The following is a 16,144-nucleotide window of genomic DNA, read 5'->3' as shown; positions in this document are numbered from 1 at the left end:
TAAGCTCTGGTCGTTTGGAAATACCAGTACCAGATCTAAAGACCAAGATGCTGTGGGGACAAGGTACCTAGGACCCTAGTCCTGAAGAAGAGCTGTTGCTGTACTGGGCTGTTTGCAAACTATTATAGCAACTTCTCCCTTTCAGTTTCTTCTTTTCTTGTCCAATCTGGCAATTGACCCCAAGTTCTAAAGGATTTCCAGAACTCTGTTTTATTATTCTGCCTATTTAGCATTTTATCTGACAGTTCTTTTCTTGTTTACCTATTCAAACTAGAACCCAAAATACAAACAATGCCTACTTTAGAAATAGACTTTACATGGACAAATATATAGGTCCTTGAAGAAAATCTCATCGTTGTTCTTTTTATACTGTGTGTACATTTGCATGGATTGACGATAGAAATAAAAAATTTAGAAGCATGGTATTTCTCAAGCTTGTGTTGTCAGAGATCTCTGGGAAGACAGAATTAAGAAAAACTAAATCTAAAGCAAGTGAGTATAAGAGGGAAAGTGAAGGATGGATGTGAAGAATCTTATCCTTAGTGCAATACTGTGCATGTTAATTAAGTACAAAACAGTTGCTGGCAGCAGAAGTTACCTGCTGAGCAGACAGCTTTATGATGTGAAAACAGACTTCATGTGTGAATGTATGCTTCAGAGCTGTGGCATGTCTGTATAAATACAGCCATTTTCTTTTGATGTAGACTTTAATTTGCATAGGGAGATAGCAAAGGGGCACAAATCTTGGACAATGCCGTTTTTTCTTTTTTTCTCCATATCTGATCCGGCTTTTCATAGAATAATTTAGGTTGTAAAAGACCTTTGAAATCAAGTCCAACTGTTAACCCAGGATTGCCCAGTCCATCACTGAAACATACTAAGCACTGCTTCTACCTGTTTTGTAAATACCTCCAAGGGGGGATGGTAATTCTACCTCCCTGGGCAGCCTGTTCCAGTGCTTGATCACCCTTTCAGTGAAGACATTTTTCCTAATATCCAATATAAACCTCCCCTTTTGTAATTTCAGGCTGTTTCCTCTTGTTCTGTTGCTTGTTATATGGGAGAAGAGACTAACACCCAGCTGCCTACAGCCTCCTTTCAGGTAGTTGTAGAGAGTCTTCCCTCCATGCTAAACAACCCCAGTTCCCTCAGCTGCTTCTCATAAGACTTGTTCTCTACACCCTTCACCAGCCTTGTTGCCCATCTCTGGACAAGCTCCAGCCCATCTACATCCCGTTTGGAGTGAGGGCCCCAAACTGAACACAGTATTGTAGGTGCGACGTCCCCAGTGCTGAGTGCAGGGGGGCGATCACTGCCCTGGTCCTGCTGGCCACACTGTTTCTGATACAAGCCAGGGTGCTGTTGGCTGCCTTGTCCCCCTGGGCACACTGCTGGCTCATGCTCAGCCAGCCATCAGCCAGCACCCCCAGGTCCTTTCCCACCAGGCAGCTTTGCAGCCGCTCTTCCCCAGGCCTGTAGCGCTGCGTGGGGTGGTTGTGACCCAGGTGCAGGACTCGGCACTTCTCCTGGTGGAACCTCATACAATTGGCCTTGGCCCATCAGTCCAGCCTGTCCAGATCCCTCCGCAGAGCCTTCCTGCCCTCCAGCAGATCAACTCTCCTGCCCAGCTTGGCGTCATCTGCAGTTTACTGAGGTTTCACTCGATTCCCTCATCCAGATTGTCGCTGAAGGTATTAATCAGGACTGGCCCCAGCACTGAGCCCTGGGGAACGCCACTGGTGTCCTGCTGCCAGCTGAATGTAGCTCCATTCACCACTGGTCTTTGGGCTTGGCTGTCCAGCCAGTTTTTAACCCAGTGTAGAGTACACCCATTCAAGGCATGAGCAGCCAGTTTCTCCAGGAGAGTGGTGTGGGAGGTGGTGTCAGAGGCTTTACTAATGTCCAGGTAGACAACACCCACAGCCTTTCCTTCATCTACAAGGCAGGTCACCTTGTCATAGAAGGAGATTGGATTTGGCAAGCAGGACCTGCCTTTCATAACCCCATGCTGGCTGGGCCTGATCCCCTGGCTGTCCTGCACGTACTGTGTGGTGGTGCTCAGGATGATCATTTCCGTAACCTTCCCTGGCACCGAGGTCAGTCTGACAGGCCTGTAGTTCCCTGGATCCTCCTTCCTGCCTTTCTTGTGGATGGATGTCACATTGGCTGACCTCCAGTCTTCTGGGACCTCTCTAGTGTGCCAGAGCTGTTGATAAAGGATGTAGAGTGGCTTGGTGAGCTGCTCCACCAGCTCCCTCAGTACCCTCAGGTGGATCCCATCTGGCCCCATAGACTGGTGCATGTCTGAGTGGAGCAGCAGGTCACTGACCTTTTCCTCCTGGACTATGGGGACTTCATTCTGCTCCTCATCCTTCTCTTCAAGCTCAAGATGGGGGGAAAGAGAAAAAGGAACAGAAGCATATATTCAAGTTGTTTTCTTTCTTGGGGGTTACTAGTTTTTTTGGATGGAGATCTGATATTTTCTCTGTATTTCAAAAAGTATTTAGGCCTTAAAACCTGATGAGCTACTTAGGGTTAGTATTTTGGTATTTCCCTAGATGTGGAGGGGGTGGTGGTGGTGTATCTTTAGTATTTTTTTCTTAAACTATCTGTAGTGTCACTGTTGGAAGTAAAGCTTATTACCAAAACTTTTGAATTCTTCACCATTCTTCATTTTATTTGAGAGAATATAACCCACCATGGGTTAAATGTTTGTCACCCTTATTTTGTCAAATTACATTTCCTAATTCTTTAAATTTTCACATTTAGTCACATGCCTTGTCCTATTAAACATTTTTTAACTTGACATCTGCCAGTGTTTGATTTGTCAGCATGTTCTGCAGTTACTCTGGGCAGAATTCTGCCAGCTTCTCTAGGATAAACACCCCGTGGTCCCAGCATGTAGTATCCTTTTTTTGTTTACTTGTGGTGTTTTCAAAGCTTTTTTTTCTATAACAGTTACTATTTTCTTGAATATTTTCTACATATTTTGGAGGGAGAGAAAAAATGTTCTTTGAATGCATTTGCTGTTTCTTCAAGTTCCCCTTCTGGATTTTTAATCTACGATAGGAAGTTTTCAGAATTTGAAGTTTCTGCAGTTACACACGTAAGGATGGTTTAATCAGTTCACTGCAATTTACCCTATGTTTCCAGGAATCTCCTTTATAGTATTTTCTAATTAGCTGACTCTGCTTTTCTTTAATTCAAATTTTTGCCCATTAGTGGTTCATCCTTAATGATGAGTATTTGCCTATGTAATTTTCTGCTGTCTTTAAAATTGTTTGAAGAATTAATGAACAATTTTATTCCACTCTAGATCTAATGTATCAAAGCCAAAAGCTGAAGAATAATCAGAAGCTTTATGGAAGTTTGATATTTTAGAATATTTGAGACATAGCTTGCAAGATTTAACAATTTTTCTAATGTATGAGGAACGTTTCAAGGATGCCTTGTAGAAGATTTATTCACTTGATTGTTCATAGTCTGCTTAGGTCTTCGTCTATGAAAAATGTGTAACTAGCTTGGCAACAGTGAATTCTTCTGACCTTTAAGCAGTGAAGGATTTCTTCTTGAAATTTGTGATTCTTTAATACAGACACGTGAGTTGCTAGTTTTCGTCTCTTCTAGCAATAGTAGAATAAATGCCAACTTGTGTTCATCAGTGTTTTCAAGAAGAACCTGCTTATTTTCTCAAAATATTTCAAAGCAAATACTACAAAATTTGAAAATTCTACTGATATTTGACACATCTGTATTAAAAGTGATCTATTAATAAGATTAGCATTCTTTTTAGTTCAGTCAGCTGGTAAAAACTGAGTTTGCAGTTTGACATTTTAATGTGGAACTTCTAATAAAATTTGGAAGTAAATTTGATTTTCTGAACTATGCAGAAACATTATAAAGGAAGATGGAAAATATGAGCATCGAGAATGGGAAAAGCTTGCTGTATTTTTACTACCACCTAGTCTAATCTAGTGCTTGTTATTTGTTAAAGAAGATTGTTTGCAATAGTAAATCTTAATTTTTTCCAGTAAGAATTTTAACTCTAAAAGAAGTTGTCAGCTAGCCTATTCTACTTATAGCTCATCTTGCACCTGTGAGATGATTTTAAATAGTTCTTGAATTGTGTGATTTCTTGATTATTAGAAATTCTTGACTGCTGCATGCATTTGATCTTAGTGAATCTGTGCCTTGTAAGGCCAAGTGATGCTTCTTTTGGCTGGAAGCCTTCAGGCTGTGTTACATCATGTCACAAACTTGAGTATCTAAAATACGTGGAGGTGTTTACAGGTTTTTGTTGCAGACAGCAAATAGTGTACTAATAGCCTGATCTCTACTACTGTGACACTATCCCATTGTAATATAATTTTTGGGTAGTTCAGCTTTTTATTTCTTAAAAAGAGCCTTGGAACCACCATTTAGTTCTAATAAGGAAGCTAAAATTAGTTTTAAAAAATCTGTTTCTTCTGAGTAATAATGAACTTGCAAGGTCTGTAGCTCACATGACAGAATTGTTTTTCTTGAGGAAATTGAGGTCTTCACCTAGAACACCTGTACTGATGTGACCTGTATTTTCCTCTTCTAGCCCTGTAGTGTTGGGGTTGGAAGTCCAACTAGCACAGCTCTTCAGGGATTTATTAAATGTTGGAGTCACTTTACAGCTCTGGGATGCTGATTGGCAGGAGTGTTGCTTGTACTGAAAAAGCTAAGTGCTGGGTCACCAACTGTGACTCTTCCAAAAAGAAAAAACAAAGAAAATCCTACCTCAACCTATTAGGCAAAGGGTAGTAGAAAGCTTAAGTCTTACTGATGCATCTTCAGCCATTAATTACTATATGCTGGGGATTTAGGAGCTTGATGCATTGCTAGCACTGACGTTAAAATCCTCTCTTGCTGCTGTTGGTAACAATTGCATGTTGTCTTCATGCTGCCTGTGATACCGATGAAAATACTGTCTGTATTCTCTAGCTGGCTGTTATTCTTAAGTCAAGCACACTCAGTAGTGCTCCCAGAGTGCGTATGTGAAGTAGCTGTGGCTTTGAAGAGGAATGTTTGTTCTGTCAGCATCTGAGGCATCAGTAGCCCAACTTAAGACTGCAGTTGTTTCAGGAAAAGAAGTAACTGTCTATCAGCTTATAAATCTACTTTCCTAAAAGGATTGCCTGTTCTGTAGCTGTCACGAGAGGCAATGTCTGCTGTTCAGTGTAAGAAGGAAAAGACCTGAAAAATGGAGTTTTGAACCTGCCTGCCAGTACTGTTAATACCCAATAACTTAATGACTGTGCAAAAACTTCCTGCTGTTGACTTCAAGGTACTATATATCTGTGTATTCATTTCATCATGTTGTAATTAAATTGAACTAATGATGTACTTCTAATATTTGAAGCAGCACTGTAAAAATGTGTAGGGTTTTTTTTTTGTATAGGATTGGTATTATTAAATAACGTATACTATTATGAGCAGTGAACAATCAGAAGTATATTTTAAATCTCAAAGCAGTTGAGAGAATGGAATTGTCTGTAGAATCCCTGACTAAGTCTATTTTTAAATAATTTTCATTCAACCTGGAGAGCAGACAGAAAACCTAAAATGTTGCCTCAGTCATTTGAAAGCTACTTTAAAGTCATGGGAGTCTAGCAAATCTCAGCTGTTTATATGAGTACAGTAGTCTTTGCACTTGTATTTTTGGTTTCCAAAATTTAGCTATCTTCTTGAGCTTTTGTGTTTACAGTGATATTCTGAGAGGCGATATTTGTCTCCCTCCTGGATCTATTTATTTTTTTCTTGAATAGCAAAAATTGTTGTAAAAGAGAATGTAAATCCAAAATCTGTGGATTAAATTGTTTTTTAACTTTTGATTAAAATATTCTTCATCTGGTCCTTTAAAACCTTGCCTATTGCACTTTCTCTCTGCAAGCAACATTGGGCTCTCTTAAAGTCAGTCGGAAAAGTATTGGCTAACAGCTGGGGGGAAAAAGTAACTTAAGCAGCTTTTCAGAGACTTTCATTTGAGGAGTTCTGTGAATAATTTTTTATTCTCAGAAACAATCTATTGGGAGAATTTTATTCCTTCTAAAAGGCTAACAAACAAACAAACAAACAAAAACCCCAAAACCAAACACCCCAAACACAGAGCTCGTATGGAGGAGTTTTATGAAAAAGATCTGGCATCTACATTTGCTTCTGGAAGTGATATATTTAGGCCTTTTCACTTGTGTTCATTACTCTCCTATGAATTCCAGGCTGGAAGAGGAGGAGTAGAAGGGGCCATCTGGATCACTGTGTCCAGTTCCCTGCAGTGGTCTCTTACAAATCCGCAGGGCTCTACTCTGAAACATCTTGTTTGCTAAACACATAGCTCTCCCTTTGTCCTTGCCTTGTGCTTCGTACAATGGTTTCTGGTTTTATGTCTAAGAATACCTAAATGATGTATCCAAAAATCTCATTGGCCTTTTATCCATGACTGGATGACAGTGGCAGCTCACAGTGTTACTGTTATGAGCATTTGCTTTATTGAAACTCTTCAGCTGAGAGCAGTTACATGCTCCGGTGCATACTATTGAATATACTTTATTAAATGTTATCTTGATTCTGTTATTCCAGTCCACAAACCCATCTTTCTTCATACCTTATCACTTGTTCCTTTTTAATGGCAACAGGTCTTAAGATTGCCCATCTAGATCTAGCACCAAGGTTGCTAAAGAAAACAGTTGTTAGATTATTGAAAGTCCATTCTCCTCAGCCTATGAAGTTGTTTTTTTAATAAATCTTTAGTTGTTTATCCACATTATTTTTTTGTATTAGTCCTGATCTTCCTCACCTTAAATAACAATTTGCCTGTGGGAGCTACATTTAAAATGTTTTGCACTAGCTGATAGCAGTAACTTATATCTAGAAAACAATCAATTATGGATTGAATGAAATTTACACTGTCCTAATTTTATCAAAATTGTATTTCTTTTTTATTACACTTCTGGTCTGCTTACATCTCTGATCATTCACTTGGTCTGTTATAGAAACATTTGCAGTATTTATATACTATATTAATTACTATTCTAATGTATAGTATGTTAATGCCGTATTAATATACTTTATTATATTAAACTAAGCATGTATGTCTGAACAACTTGCTGTCCTTTTAAATGCCCTTGAATTTATGCCTGTTTTAGGCAGTAAATTACCAGACTTTTCTGCTATCACACCTCGAAATTTCACGTGGCAGTTCTTTCTGGGCCCTACTGAAGGGATTATACAGGCTGTCCTGGTTTTACCAGAGTAGGTGGTCTCAGTTGGTTTTGCTTCCTCTTGGGTTTGATCATTTCCATGTCTTTGTCCCTGTTGCAATTAATTTTCACATTTCATCTTTATTAAATGGAGGTAAACCATATTTCTTGTATAGCTAGTATTTGGATCATACTAGGTAGTTATTAATCTGCAACTTATTATTTTTGAGTAGTGCTGATTGGGAAGAGAATCAGGAAGGACTGTGTAGTAGTGGGAACTACTTGAAAGTGTTGACCAAATGCTTGCTTGATTTCTTGAAAATTTTAAGATTTAATCAAGATAGTACATACTACTTACAAACTCATTTGAGAAACTGCTAAGCAATAATTTGCAAAATGATAAATTGTTTTCAGAAGTTAACTGATTGTAGTTAAGAGGTTTCTGAAAAGTATAGGTACCAAAATAGCAGTGTCTTTTAAATTTTCTTGCAGTAACTGAAAGAAGAGCTTGGATTTGAAAGTGTTTTTTCTGAATTTAGAAATGTTATTTCCTCACTATGTATCTGTAGAAGTAATATTAGAACTAGTCATAAAAATTTAGAGGTTAAGTAAAGACTACTTAGATAAGAAGGTCCCTTCCAACCCAAATTATTCTATGGTTCTGTGATTTTACACTGGAAGAATCAGAGGTTCAAGAGCACAGTGACTTAGTTCCATACACTTTGACAGAGTTGGGGATGGAGTACATACCTGTTGTTCAATTTTTGGCATTGCTTTTCTATGTGATGAGCAGGATTTTCATCTCATAAGAGCTTCTACTTTTATAAGCATATTTATGCATTTTAATTTAACTGGAGAAAGGCCTTTATGAACCAATAAATTCTGCTTCTGTGTGAAGTTCATCCTTGTTTTTCAAGTGTAGTCAGTTAATCCTATGTTTCTGTTTTACTCCTTCATTCCAAGGCCCACCAGTTTTAGAAACTTAACTGATGAGGTTTTTCAAATGGTCAATTTAAAAAATTGACTTATGAATTGAAAATTCACTTCTAATTAATTAGAAGTTCAGTCTTCCTACACAGACCAAGAAGAATAGAAATTGATGTTATTCACCTATATTTCTCAGATTTTTCTGAAGAGTAGGCTTGCTTTTAATGAATTAATGTCATACTGCTCAGACTAGTATGATCTGTTTTCTCTCATCACTTGTTCAGAACTTACTGTTTCTGAATTGTACTGAACAGATGACTTTTGAATACTAAAACCTTTCAAAATCCATCAAATGAGTGTAGGCCAATGAAGAGTACTTCTGTGTTAATTTCTGAGCAGAAGAGAGTATTGGCATTCTTGAGCTCATGAATATTTTTTTGCCTGATGAAATTTACCAGGTGTGTTTGTGTTTCTGTGAAGAAGCCAAAGAATACACCTGTTTTGCATAGTGATGGGTTGACCCTCTGATTCAAATGGTATTTTAAATTTGCTTTTGTAGCATTGAAACTAGGCAATGCTTTATTTGTCCTCAAATGGACCTATTTACTGATGAGCTGATGGTAATGAGCTCTCTGCAAAGCACTAATAATTTAACAGAGCATGCGCCAGTTAAAAGAAACCAACCCAAGCATCATCACAGTAGAAAAACTACTTCAGAAACCTGAGTCTAGTCGCTTCTGTTCTCAAATAGAGACATACTAAACTAGATAGGCCTCATTAATAGTTCAGATATATGAAGTTTTAGACAATACTCAATGACAATTTGCATTTGCTTCATTTTTCAGAAGTTTGTTCAAAAATCCATACATATGCCTAATATGTTACCTTAGAGTATGCCAGTATTTTCTCCCTCATTACTAAATGGACTGAGGAGCTGAAAATTCAATTTTGTGTAGGCCATCAATCTTTTCTTATATGCTGTTCAGTTAATTGCTTTCCATTTTGTTTAAATTGATATTAATGGCTTAGAAATAGCAAATGTGCCAGGATCTTGATGAACCCTTACTTTGTGCCAACTTCTGTTTATTCATATCTGCAAGTTTGGAAAACAAACTTTACATCAGCTTTTTCAGTGCCACATCCAGTGTAGGATCCTGATTTCATTGAATAACAGCAATGAAGTCCTGTGTCAAGTCTGTTACAAAGTCGTATTGAAGACTGATTACTAGTATAAATAAAGATGAAGTTGGTCCAAAGATAAAAATGACTCAATAGTCATGTGTCATATTGAAAAGACTAAGCATTTTTTTCAATGCCAACTGTGTTGGTAAAAGAGGTGGTAAAGTGAAACAATGCACATTATATGACCAGTAATTTTAAAGATGACCTTCTTCTATAGTGTATCATGGATTTTGTCGGAGGGGGGAATCACTTGAACTTCAGAAGTAACAAGACTTGAACATAGCCATTTTTCCTCCTTTCAGTTTATTCTTGCCAAGTTACAGCCTCTGTTTCTACTTCCAAGGTGTTTTTAATACTTCTTTTACTTCCATGGTGTAAAGGTTTTGTGGTCTATTATCCAGTATATTGAAGGGAGGAAAAATGCCTGGTTTGGCAAAAATCTTCAGTGTTACTACATTACTCAGTAGCAAAGGCAATTATTAAACCAATGCCTTTTGGGGTTATTGCTGTGGTTACCGGACTTGTTTATAGGTGCAGTTGGCTTTCTTTGCTGTAAGAACGCATTAATTCATATTAAACTTGCTATCAGGCTCTAAAGGTTTCTTTCTGCAGAACAGCTTCCTAGCCTCTTGTCATCCAGTCCAAATGGATAATAAGGTTATTCAGTGCTGGGTACAGGACTTTGTACTTGCATTTGTTGCACTTTGTGAGGTTTTCAACCCACCTGTTTTTCTAGCCCTTGGGTGTCACAAGGATTGGCCACCCAGGGCTATTCCAGGATACTGTTTCAGGGAATCATCTGCATGCTGCACCCCCAGTTGGGTGTCACCAGCAACCTTGCGGAGCATGCATTTGTTCCTGTCCCCCAGGTTCTCGGTAAAGATGCTAACCAGCATCAGCTCTAGTTTTGACCTCTGAAAGATGCCACTGGTGAATGTGTGTCACCTGGATTTTGTACTGCTGATCAAAACCCATGCAGCCTGCTGTTCCAGCTGGCAGTCCACCCACCTCATAGCCCACTTCTTCATGAAGGTCATGTCTTGTTCAGTTCTGACAAAGTACTCTGGAAGACTGTCATCACAGTCCTTGTTAAAGGCAAGGTAAACGATATTCACTGATCTTTCCTTGCTCACCCAACCAGTCCTCTCCTTACTGCAAGCTGCCAGGTTGGTCAAGTCCTTGGTGAATCTGTGCTGTCTGTTCCCAGTTGCCACACACACCCCACCCCACCCTCTTTTTTTCTCTTTTTTTTTTTCCATTTTTTTTTCTTTTTTTGTTTGTGGATATAGATTCCGGGAGGATTTGTTCCGTAATCTTTTCAGGGACTGTAGTGACACTGACTAGAAGGTGGTTCTCTAGACTCTTTTCCTTCTTGATGATAGCTTTTTTTTTCCTAATCCTGAGGCAACTCTGGATCACTGTGACCTGTCAGAGATGGTAAAGAATGACCCTACAATAGGATCAGTCTGCTTTTTGGGCAGATCTGGGGGACCGAATAACAAAGGAGTTGCACTGAGTATCTTAGCATTTCCCACACCCATTGTCACCAGGTCTGCTGCCCGCCCAACAGCAGTGGATCTGCGTTACTCTTAGCCTTGCTTTTGCCATCATCCTTACAGGTGCCTTTCTTGTTGCTGCTCTCGTTTCTTCTGAACTTGAACTCCAGGGTTCATTGAGTACCTCCCTACACTCTCAGGAGGTTTCTTTATTCCTCTAAAGTAGCTCTGCTTCCACCTTCTGTGTGCTTCACAGAAGTAGTGTAAGAGCCCTTCCGTGATGCTGCTGGCCTCACTTTGTCACTGAGATCCTGGCCAGCAGCCCTCATTCCTCAAAGCAGGTCCTGTGGCCTTAGAGGCCTGCCTTTGACACTAGCCGTGCAGCCGAGTATTGACAGGCTGTGTGCGCTCCTGCCTGAATCTTGCCCTCTCACTGCAGCAGTTGAGGAGAGCAGTGTCTGGGTCTCATGCCTGCTAATCTCTACCCTTCCAAGCTCTGCAGTCACTGCTCATATGCTCAGGTTTGCACCTGGTAGTATTGTTGATTCACACATGAAGGAACAGGCAAGGAATGGTTGTCTAAGAGCTGAACTTGAGCAGACTCATCAGTCTTTCAACAGCATCCCAGGCAGTATAACTGTTCTGGAAATGCATGGCTGCAGACTTTCCTTCTGTTGCCACAAGTCACTAATTTCACCACCTTGGTGACTCAGCCACCACCTTGGGAGTGTCCATCCACTTATCCTTTGAGTGCAATGCCTACCTGTCTCTTCTTCCTTGCATCATGGTGCTCAGACTTGTGGCACTGCAAGGTCTCTGCAAATGCATCTACCAATTGGTCACCCTTGTTCATGCTGTACCGGTGTGCTCACGTTGTCCTGTAGCCCCTTCCACTGAAGAAGCAGCTTCTCAGGCAGAGCACCGCTCCCACGGGCGAGGCCATCACCATGGCTCCAACACCAGTTTACAGCCCAAGCCCTGCATGGTAGAGCTGTCTTTCTGGGTCAAGGCTCTGGCATTCTAAGAGCAGTTGCTTCAGCAGAGTTTCTGGGCCCTTCTGCTTCACTGCTGTGCTGCCTGAATTCTGCTGGTACGCAGACAGTGGAAGTGCTGTCTCAAAAAACAGTAAAATTACAGTGTGATTACAGTGTAACTTGAGATGGTCAACAGCCCAGTGGAGTGAGAGCCTTTGTCTAAAGGGCCTTATCGATGGTCCATCAGTGTGTGTGAATTGAAAAAGCAGTGTGCAAAATAAGTTTTGCATTGCTGTCTCTTACTCACTCCCTGAACACTCAAAGGATTCAAAGGGTTCAGAAAGTGTCTCTTTCGCATTTCACTGAACTCTCAAAGGAATTTTCTTGCATTAGAGGCAGATATAGTGCCAGCCTATGTATTTTAAAACACTTCATATAGTTGGTATTTTTATGGACAGAAAGCGTAGGTTACAGTTCTACCAGTGTCTTGCTAGCCTGAGGACCCCTAAGCACTGTGCTCCTGTGTGTTTTATACTTTCTTTTATAGCCTAATATCTCACAAGTCTGAACTTACTATTTTTAATTAGCAGTTGTTTTCTTTAACTGCAAGCAGGATGGTGGTATGACTTGATTTTTTGCCAGATCATTTCTATAGTATGTCGAATTAGAGCAAAAGAAGAAAGCTATTGTATGGAGAGTTTAAGTACTGTCTTACCATGTCAAACAGATTTTATTTGTATACAGTACTTGTTTTTGCCAGTGGTTGATAGTGTATATCATGGGAAGAGAACAGGGGAAACTGTAATGACACTTCCTCATTGTGCTCTCCTAGCGTGCAGTGACTTGAGAGTCGCAGTCAGGGACCACCTGAAGTAGGGGTGAGGGCTGGATATTTAATAGCTGATGAATATAGACTTGCAGTGCTGGCAGTGTACTGTGGCAGGCAGTTCCCCTAACGTAACTACACGTTGTGGGGACTACGTTCCTTTTGGTTTTTAATGTCTTTCTGCTAAATTCACTTGATTTCTGCCAATATCAGAAGTAGGAGTAACAGGCAACAGTTATTCTCTGTTTATCTCCATGCAGCCTTTGATTTTATAGACCTGCTACTTGATTTGGGTTACATCTTTTCCAGCCGAGAAGAATGCTATTGTCTTCACTTACATCTTGTGATGAAGGTATTGTCTTCATCCTTTTGCCCTTCTGACTTGTCCTTTCTAACCCTTCTATATCCTTTTTGAAATTATAAAACTGGATGTTCATCCAGCACTTGAGACAGCAGATACTGTGTAATGGCGTAGTGGTGGTTTGGTTTCTGTTCTTCAGTTAGTAGTCTGTAACAAATTATTTTTCTTTCACTGCTCCTGATCACCAGTGCTTATAGTGCGACTCCAAGATCCAGAGTTCAGGCCCATCCTTGTGTTTATTTAAAAACCCAAACAACCAATCCCTAGGATTTTTTTCTTAACATACTTCACTTAGTGTTTCGTAGTATAACTTCACCTGCTATTTTACCATCAAGTTGTTACTTACAGATACTTCCGCAGTTCCTAATTTTATATAGTCATCCCTGTATACCAAAACTATATAGATGCAAACTGAGATTATGCCAAACAAAACTCTTTCTTGGCATGTGGTGCACACCTATGCAGGAAGCAGAGGGATATACGCCCTTCCAGTCTTGTACAACTGGAAAGCTATAGGCTCCTACGCTACTATGCCATCCAAACCTATACCACTTAAGTGTATAGGGATGCATGGAGACATGAGTGTCTCTCCTGCAAATAAGAATAAGCTGTATTTACAAGGGGGATGTCATAGTATTTTCACTCAAGAAGCGTGTGTGTGTGAGAGTGAGGAATCAAATTATGACAATTAAATACTAAAGAAATGGTAGTCTTAACGATGCAGTTTTTTGGTGAGGTTTTTGCATAATCGTGGTTTATGATTAAAGTTTTCCTTTCCAATAAATTCTTCAGTCTAGGCTGAAAGCATGTAAGAGAAACTGTGTGTATGTAAATTTTCAAATCCTAGTGTGGTTTTGAAGAGTGTTATTTCTATGTATTTTCTAAGTTAGGAATATTTGCATATCTGGTTTTAACCAGTAAGCTATTCCAATTGGGAAATACTTTGGGAGTACTTTGAAACATTTCAGCACTGCTGGGGAACCTTTTGGTTAAAAAAAAAAAAAATCTAAAAAAATTATCATATTTTAGTGTAAGTGAACAAGCTCCAAGCTCTTCTTGACTCTGCCCTACCCACCTGTCAGTCATGGAAAAAAAGCAGTCCTTGTAACAAAACTTGCTTGTAATTTCAGTAGGAAAAAAGATAATTTCAAAGGCTGGCATTCTAAATTTTTAATGTATGCATGTTGAAAAATATATAAAAGATTGTTTTATAAGAATTTAAACTATTAACCATCAGAATTATATAGTTGACACCTTTAGCTTTGAATGCCTAGTAAGCAATCACAATAGCTTGCAGGTACTTGCTTCACTTTACTTACTGTTTAACTTTACGAAAAGGGGTGTTTATTTTTGGTTGGCTGAAAGCAAAGCATTTTTCTTTGTGATGTAGGTGCAATATGCCATTAGACTCCATGTAAAATACAGGCATTTGTAGACTAGTGTTCCTGGTGATGAGCCCAGAAGGTCAGAGTGTACTACATGGGAGGAGCATGAGGAATATTAGCCATGGGCCTCATGCAGCACAGATTGATACCCTGCTTTCTGAGATGTTCCTGATTTGTCATTTGTCATTCATTTAGCTTGTTCTGATTTCCAGAGGATCCAGAGAGTTCCTTTTAATTTCATTATATGTGCCTGCCTACCCTTTTCTCCAGTGGCTCAGCAGAGCACTCTGTTTTAGTCACTAGTTTTGTTTCAAAGGACTAGAGTAATGCTGCTTTAATTGACCCTATTCCCTTAATCTCATTGGCGTGCATAGAGGATTCATTTTGATACATACAGCATTTGGTAATTAAATAGTTACCTTTAAAAAGTAGATAAAAATTCTGCCTTTAGCTGCTGGCCTCAGGTAACTTTTTGTGACTTTTTTCTTTTTCTTTTTTTTTTTTCCAGATATAGAACGTGGCCTCTCAAAGTGGATTAAAGCAACTTGTTGATATTTTTATTTATACTTTTTTTATTTTTGTATTTGACTTAAAGTGCCATGAAAAAATTTGCATATTGCAAGGTGGTCCTTGCCACCTCTTTGGTTTGGGTCCTTCTGGATATGTTTCTATTGTTGTACTTCAGTGAATGCAACAAATGTGATGAGAAAAAAGAACGAGGCCTGCCTGCTGGAGATGGTAAGTTTTCTGCCTGAGTAGTCTTTAAATTGTGCTCATGTAAAATTGCACTCCTTTTAAACATTTGATTTTTTTGCCCCAACAATATAGCATTGCATCAGCATTTAGATGTTGCTAAATGTTCAATGTTTGTTTGAATGAAATAAGCACGTTGCTGAGATGTATGTTATAGATTTAAATTCTTAAGATGTAGAATTCTAAGCACGAATGTGTATGGAAAAATAATAAAACTATGCAACAGCAAGCTGTTTAGGAATGTGAGCTATGTTAATATAGTCTAAAGCATGTTCTAAATTTCCAGCAGTGAGGAAGCAAAGGCATTGTTAACTTCACTAGACTTGGTAGTAAAACAAGCCAAACCAATGACCACACTTACTTGTGCCCTGGCCCTGCCACAGCGCACACCACACCACCGTCCACTCCCCTACAAAAAAGCCCACAACCAAGCCCCAAACAAAACCACAAAACCCCACCTAAGCCAAAATTTAACTGACTATAGCAATAAAGGACAGTGAATATTGTAATGAAAATAAATATATGAAAATAACTAGAATAAACTTGGATGTAAAAGTGACAAATATGGGGGGTATATACACATATATACACACATACTTATGTACTTAACTTTTCCTTTGAAGTGAGAGCCATATTATTCAGTACTAAAGATCTTCAGACAAGATTTAGGTTTTGTTAACTGACATGGTAGTTTTTGGGTACCGGTTAGATGAGCTGAATGTGTTTTTTTTGGAAAGCCAGTACCATTCATGTTGCCAGCTTTATTTCAGGGAGGCCGTCATAGCTGATCACATGGGAGAAAGAGCTGGTGTAGGGAGACTTCTCATCTCTACCATGTCTCAGCACAAGTATTTAGAACTGCAGGCACCTGCTGCCTCTAGTTCATTTGTGAAGCATCTAATTTTGTAGTATGGGGTCTCTCCCACAGGGAGAGCTGTGTTTGTATGTTTCGCTGCTGCTGTAGGAAACTTAATCAGTGATGCTCAATGTTAAGTCTGATCAGCCAATTGTACTTTA

The 16,144-nt window shown here is 39.3% G+C and overlaps 1 protein-coding gene across 2 annotated transcripts in view; it reads left to right on the top strand.

Annotated features, from left to right (window-relative positions):
• GALNT1 (polypeptide N-acetylgalactosaminyltransferase 1) overlaps nucleotides 1–16,144 on the top strand; it is an 82,021-nt gene that overhangs the window by 22,003 nt on the left and 43,874 nt on the right. For both annotated transcript variants that reach the window (XM_040586697.1, XM_040586698.1), the window contains exon 3: nucleotides 14,883–15,112. In XM_040586697.1, the coding sequence (XP_040442631.1) occupies nucleotides 14,974–15,112 (139 nt within the window). In that variant the 5' untranslated portion in view covers nucleotides 14,883–14,973. The remainder of the gene's footprint in view (nucleotides 1–14,882; nucleotides 15,113–16,144) is intronic.

The sequence above is a fragment of the Falco naumanni genome, chromosome 3, assembly GCF_017639655.2.
Source record: "Falco naumanni isolate bFalNau1 chromosome 3, bFalNau1.pat, whole genome shotgun sequence".
Taxonomy (NCBI): Eukaryota; Metazoa; Chordata; class Aves; order Falconiformes; family Falconidae; genus Falco; species Falco naumanni.
This window is presented reverse-complemented; position numbering and strand designations above follow the sequence as displayed.